Source organism: Centruroides sculpturatus, unplaced genomic scaffold (genome assembly GCF_000671375.1).
Source record: "Centruroides sculpturatus isolate CEXI.00-Female unplaced genomic scaffold, Cexi_2.0 scaffold14, whole genome shotgun sequence".
Lineage (NCBI taxonomy): Eukaryota > Metazoa > Arthropoda > Arachnida > Scorpiones > Buthidae > Centruroides > Centruroides sculpturatus.
The window spans coordinates 1,132,044-1,139,111 of NW_019384312.1; the positions used below are offsets into that span (position 1 = coordinate 1,132,044).

A 7,068-nucleotide genomic window follows, 5' to 3' on the forward strand; every position below is an offset into this window, starting at 1 on the left:
ACTTGTACCCGAACCCTGGATTATATGCGATTGTTCGAATAACATCGGGCGATCCCATCTTCGTCGTCGTCGACCTCCTGGACATAGCCGAGGAGGAGGAAGCGGCAGCGGTGACCGGCGGTCTTACCCCGGCTTCTCCTAAACAAGATCAGAAACGGGCCAGTCGTCGTAGGGTAGCGAGAAAAGGAGACTCTGTCGAAGGTGAGTGTATAATCTGTTTTGTTGGCTTTTTCCGTCGTCAGTTACAATGTGTTAGAGATAGGGAAATAGAAGCGCGCTCAGTATAGAGCGGCGGCGGCATAGAAAGCGTTGCCTAATTAGCGGCATTTTTGGGAGCCTATATCTCGCGAAGGGTCGCCCGTACGGGCATGGTTCCTTTGACTTTTTTGTTCCTATCGATATGCTCTACTGCTCTGTCAAAGTCCCAATTTGCTACATTTGTCCTAGAATTGTGCCGATTAAATTCACTCTAAAAGCAATTCAAAAGTAGCTTCTCTTGTACATTTTTCTTACTTATACAATATTACTCTCAGTTCCCTAGAAAAACATATAAATATGGTTCAACTGTAGAAAAATTAAATAAAAAATAAATTAACAATTAATTCTTTATTCTAACACTGTAAAATTGAATACTTCATTATCTTCACTAATAATAAGTGATATATGTTTAATATTTCTAAGTAAAATTTAATAAGTATTTTTCTGTTCTACAAATCAATGTTTTATTCCACGTATATTTTTTTCTCTGTAACCTTTTTTCTGATGTCATAATCACTGTTATCAATAATAATATCAATAAAAATTGGTATTAATAGCACTAAAAATTTAAAAATTTATACATTATAAATTCACTGAATGGAAATTTTAATATTGATTAAAACTGATTTGATTATGATTTTAAAGTATTTTAGAATTCTTTGCCAAGGAATAGTTTGAAATTCTACACATCAACAGCACTTTTCTCAGCAGATAAAAGTTCAAGTACTAGTGTAGTCCCAATGCTGTATAAATAGAATTATAGAAGATATTCATTTTGTTCCCATTCCAATTTTAGGAAGCATTTTAACCTCTTTTAACTGGATATATATTTTCTCATGTTTTAAGGAAATTTTTAATTTTTGACAACTAAGCAGTCTAAAAAGGAAGGTCAGGATGTCATAAAATGTATTCTAGAACACAAAAAGTGAATTAAAAAAAAGACTGTTTCAATGGACTTTGTCCTCAATTTTGGTTTTAAAAAATTTATATTTATAAAAATGATCATCACTAGAACAAAACTTGAATGTACAAAATGTAATAGTTCAAATAATGTTTCCTTAATAAAGAGTAAGGCCAAACTAATTTTAGAAATCATTTTGGTAAAATTCAAGAATCATACTTAAGGAAAACTGACAGTTGTTATTATAAATCAAACACATTTACAGGTAATAATTTGTTAATAGTACAATATGAATTAATGGAAAGATTTTAAACAACATATTTCAATAATTTTTTAACCAACTAATAACATTGATTAATAATACAAATACAAATACTTTATTGTAATAAGAAATTTCTTGTTACAGGGGGTTAGCTTTAGAGAATTACAAAAACTACAATTACTTATTGAAACATATTTTTTTAAAATATCTTGTTACATAAAATTTGCTAAACATAACATATTAGTCATTCAATTTACATATCATATTTCAAATTCTTTAAAATATGAACAAAAAAGTAATGAATATTATACATCTTATACTATGGAATTTTTTCTTGATTGGTTCTGAAGTTTTCTTCTTAATTTAAATCAAAAAACTCTTTTAATTTGAATTTACATTACGCTTCTTCAATCTTTGGACACTCAGTAAGAATATAATAAATGATTTATAAAAATGATTGTAAAGAACAAGTAGAACTTACATACCCGCTGGCAGAAGAAGTTTAATAAATTAGTGGTAATTATATCCATTCCAGGAGCTGTTTTCGTTTTTAATTTACGAATTGATATATCCAGTTCTTCGATAGATATTGGAATATCTAAACTTTCATTGAAAGAAATTTTTTATATCGGCATAAGGAAGACTGTAATTCCTGTAAATCTGTTAATAGAGTTATCCATTTAAAAGAATCTATTTGCATTGATTGATCACAATTGAAACATCGTAATTTCTTAATCGTAAACTTTAAAAGTTCACTGTTTTTATTTTCTAAGATTATTTGTTGAATTTTTTTATAGTAATTTGATTTCTTAGATTTTAATAGATTGAAATACAAATTTTTGGCTTAACGATATTGACTGAATACCGTTGATGTAGATAATTTTTAAACTGAAGTAATGCTTTAATAATTTTCATTCTTAAATTCTTATATCCGGTATAAACTTTCATTATTATTATGTGCTGCAGGCAAGGGACTTAATAATTGAGACTCAACAATACGTAAATCTTGAATAGGAGTGTTTAAATTGATCATATGTCATTGCGGAGTATTCTCAGAAGTAAAATACGGGGTAAAAGAATCCAAGTATACCAGCCCCTCCAACACATAGCTATACGTCAAAGAATAATTGCCCAACAGTATAGTATCACCTCGGAGTTTTGGATATTTACCTGCTTTCCTTAACTCGCTTAAAAAAGGAATTAATTGTTTACGTCTTAATCTAGATCTTTTTATAAGATCCTGTGAAATTTGAGTTTCTTTCCATACGTTCGATAGGTTTTGCTGTTTCATTTTTATAAAACTCGAATATATATAATCTCTTATTTGGGTATTTTTAATAATTAATTTAATTGTTGGATACTGTGATTTAGTTATTGGAATAATCGCTATTAAATCATCCATTGTAACTTCATGTAATTCTAATGATTCATTAATAAGATTAAACACTTCTAGCTTGGTAGGATTAGTTTTACTGGGATATCTATATAACATTATATTATTTCGATGTTGCGCATTAACCATATTGTCCATTCGATATTGCATACTTTCATTTTCTATTTTCAAATTAGCAATTTGTTGTTCAAGATTAATTATTTGGCTATTCATTTTTTGATTCTGGACTTTAGTTTCTTGGATACTATTACGAATCTGGTCCAAATCTTCTTTGATAATAGTCATTTGACTTAATATTCTCGTATTAGAAACATTAATTAATTCAGAAATTTTATTCCATAGTGTTATACTTGATATATCAGATGAATTTTTTCCTGGCGAAGAAGATAAAAAATCATATGGCTCACCTGATAGTTGAGAACTTGGAAGTGTAGTTTCAGGGTTCAAACCTACGTTTGCAGAAGATAGTTCAGGAGAAGTTCTTTCGACGTGTAAATTGTAATCAGTAATTAACCTGGTATTAGTGGTCGAAGCAGTTTCCTTTCTACTAGTTGATTTTGACTTTTGAAGTGGTGGTCTTCCTCTTTTAATTGGCGAGCGTTGCATATTAATTATGTTGATAATTTTTCCAACAACTTATAATGTTAACACACAGCCCAAACAAATAAAATTTTAACGTAAAATTATTAAACAGGATACATTCTTTACCTGTATTTGAAGTGAATAAAAAAAACGCGCCAGCAGCTTCGGCAGACAGAAGCGCCCCCCAATAACATTGATTAATTACATTTGTAATCATCAATATTAAACTTTTCTAAAAGATGTTATAGGAACTGTAAACTTTTAATGTTTATGTCATTTTAAATTACCAAATTCATTAATTCATTGGCAATTACTAACTTGTTAAATAAATTAATAAATGTAATGATTCAGCTCAGATGGCAAAATATTAAACATTCTACATAAATATGCAAACATATTTTAACTAATTATAAATTATTTTAATATTTTGTTAAATTTTAAACCCATGCATTTTGTATTTCTAAGATTAAATTGTATCCATATAGTTTTAAGTTTCTTGCTGTTATTTATTTAAGATATTTTTTGTATCTAAATCCTTAATCATAAGATTGTATGATGACATTTCTTGTTAAAATGAAGTTTTCAATAAATACTTTATCACATTTTTACTTTTATATTTGATTTCTTGTATTTTTTCAATTATATTTTACATGCTATTTTTATATCTTGTCTTGATAATTATAATAATCAATATTAGCATAAAATAATTATTTAAATAAAAAAGATATTAATACATATTTTACTGTAAACATTTTTTAATAAATTAAAAGATTCCAAAATATAAATTTCTTGTTCAGTAAATTATCAACTAAAAACTAATCACAGAATCAAACTGTAATTTACATACAAATATTTTTAGAATTTTTCTGTTACAGTTCAACTATATTTTTTGAGTTTTTTGTTTTTATCATAATTTTTTGACGAAATAGTAAAGATGGTTTTAATTATTTTTGTTTTCTGAATATTTGTCATTTTCTGTGCAATCAAGGGGGGAAAACAGTTTTTAATATTTGCTGTAAATTATAATAATAGAAAATTAGGTTGACTTTGCATTACTATATTTAGTTCAAAAAGTAAGATCATTTGAATATTAATTAAAATACAACAATTATAATTAATAACAATCAATTAGCTATTTCAATTATATTAATAAACTAATAATACATACTCAGTCTGTGTTTGGAAAGTGGTGATAATGCTTGAATTTCATACTTTATCGTCTGATATTGAATCACCTGAAAAAATAAAGCATTATTAATCACAATATATTTGTAAAGCTTTGTAATTAAAGTAAATTCTTTAACAAAGAATCTTAAAAACAAGTGTATGATGTTTAGAACACTTAATTTAAATTTTTAAAACTGACAATGAAAAAACATTTTTGAAAATATTTGTTCCTTTGAGCATTTAATTGAATTTTCAATGTCACATAAGTAAACTTTTTATTACAGCTAATATAATAAACTCAAATATACTTTTTCCTAATAAAAGTGAACATAATCAGTATTTTCAATATATAAACTGTTTGTGAAAACACACTTAAAAGTAAATGCCTCTTTAAAATGAAATATCAATTTCAATAAAATTATTTTAATTCAATTCCAAATATTCCATCATAATACTTAATTTCTTTAAGTATTTTTAATACCTGTATTATGAATAATATAGAATATTAAATTATGTAATAATGTCTAATATTTAATGAATCAATTTTTGGCAGTTCTTTTCCTGGGCATAAGAAATCAAAAACTTTATAGAGCCAAACTTTTAAAATAATTCACATAAGGTTCAAGAAAGCATTAACTTTGCGTAAAGTGAACTAATTATTGATGTTATTCCATATTTCCAAAACATAATATCAATAAATTTTCAGTGTTTTCTGTATACACAGATTTTCAATTAAAAAGGATAGAAATAAAATATACAGTGAAACTTGTGTAAACTGAACTCATATGTACCAGAAATTTTTCTCATTTAGGAAGGTTTCCATTTTGGACAGGTTTTACTGGATAAGTAACTGAAAACAAACCTATGTAATCTAACAGTGTAACTTAACATCTTAAATAACCATCAGTTACTATGGTTCTAAAATAAAATAATTTAAAATATAAAAGTCATGCTATAAAACAACCCAAACTTTCCAATTAGCAGGCCAAATTGCAAATACAGTAAGACATAGATAGGCAGGCCACAAATATTTTGTATATTCCCATATACCAAAATTAGATTTATTTCTATCATTTATAAATATTTATAAATGATAGAAATAAATCTAATTATTTTATTTAATATTAAAATTACATAAAGACTTTCTAACTTTAATTAAAAGAATGTCTTTCAATATTGAATTCTGTTTTACGTTAATTGGTTTAGTCAAACTGAACAAAATAGGAACACAAAATGGCATTAGTCACATTTCCTTCAGTTTCAGACAAATTTAAAAGGATCCATACCAATTAGACAAAATTGTTTAAAGCAATGGTCCACAAATTGTTTTGACTGTTTGACCCATTCAAGGATTATCCAACCTTTTATTGACCTTTTCTTTTTTGCTATTACAGTTCATAACCTGTTTGACTAACAATTTTAACTCCTTCTTAGTCACTGTCTCATCCCATACATCCATATGCAGTAAACGCTTTTGGTTTTGATGTATGTCATATGTTTGTTGTGAAAAAATGCTCTAAAAATATTTACTTTAACATCTCTGAATAGTGCTAAATATTTATCTCACCATTTCTCTATTAGATGGAATTATGTTACAAAAATTATTTTGCCAACCCATATTGCCTACTTTGAGAACCCTTGGTTTAAAGCAGGGATGGGCAATCTTTTTTTATGTAAGGGCTGCATACAAGAGAAAAGAGAAGAAAAAAAATTCCAGTAAATCACAATTATTTATTCATGTATAAATATAATTATAAATTAGCATAGGTATACTTAATTTAGCTTCTGGAACTGATGTGAATATAATATATCAGAAATATTTGGTTAAATATTAGTCACTGCTAGTTTTAAATTAGTTTCAATGTGAGTCTGTTAACTGGTTTCTTGTTTTAATTTTTATTAAATTCATTGCGGAAAAACTATTCACATACATAAGTTGTAGAAAATAACATTTGAAGTTTTGCTGCATACTTCCTTAAGCTGGGAAATTGATATATTTATTCATATTTTATGCCACATGAGCAACAAAAAATATTAATGTGAGCCATGTGTGGTCTGAGGACTGTGGGTTGCCCATCCCTGGTTTAAAGCATCTTGGTCAGCTTAAGGCAAATTGAAAGTTTAAAGATAAAGGAATACAGGTATACCTCGCCTTACGTCAGTAATTGGTTCCAGGAGAACGACTTAAGTCGAAAAACGACGTAAGTCGAATTTACTTGTCTCCAAAGCTACTTGTCACTAAGCTAAACCATAAATTGCCAATTCCGGTTCTGTATTTTATTTATTAATGCATTTTTAATAATGTATGGTTAATAAGGATCTATTTTAAGCTTACAAACAAATAAATTTTAGTTTTTAATTAATTAATGTAGTACAGAAAAAGTAATCTAAATTTACGAATGCATGTACTGTAAATAAAGTACATACTTGTAAATGTATATATTTTAATATGATTTTATGTGCTTTAAACGCTTTTCTAGTGATATTACGACTTCAATATTTGTG

The 7,068-nt window shown here is 27.0% G+C and overlaps 1 protein-coding gene across 2 annotated transcripts in view; it reads right to left on the bottom strand.

The window, feature by feature from the left end:
* Positions 1 to 7,068, bottom strand: part of LOC111622191 (CTD nuclear envelope phosphatase 1A-like) — a 79,430-nt gene that overhangs the window by 51,233 nt on the left and 21,129 nt on the right. For both annotated transcript variants that reach the window (XM_023364544.1, XM_023364551.1), the window contains exon 2: positions 4,565 to 4,631. In XM_023364544.1, the coding sequence (XP_023220312.1) occupies positions 4,565 to 4,631 (67 nt within the window). The remainder of the gene's footprint in view (positions 1 to 4,564; positions 4,632 to 7,068) is intronic.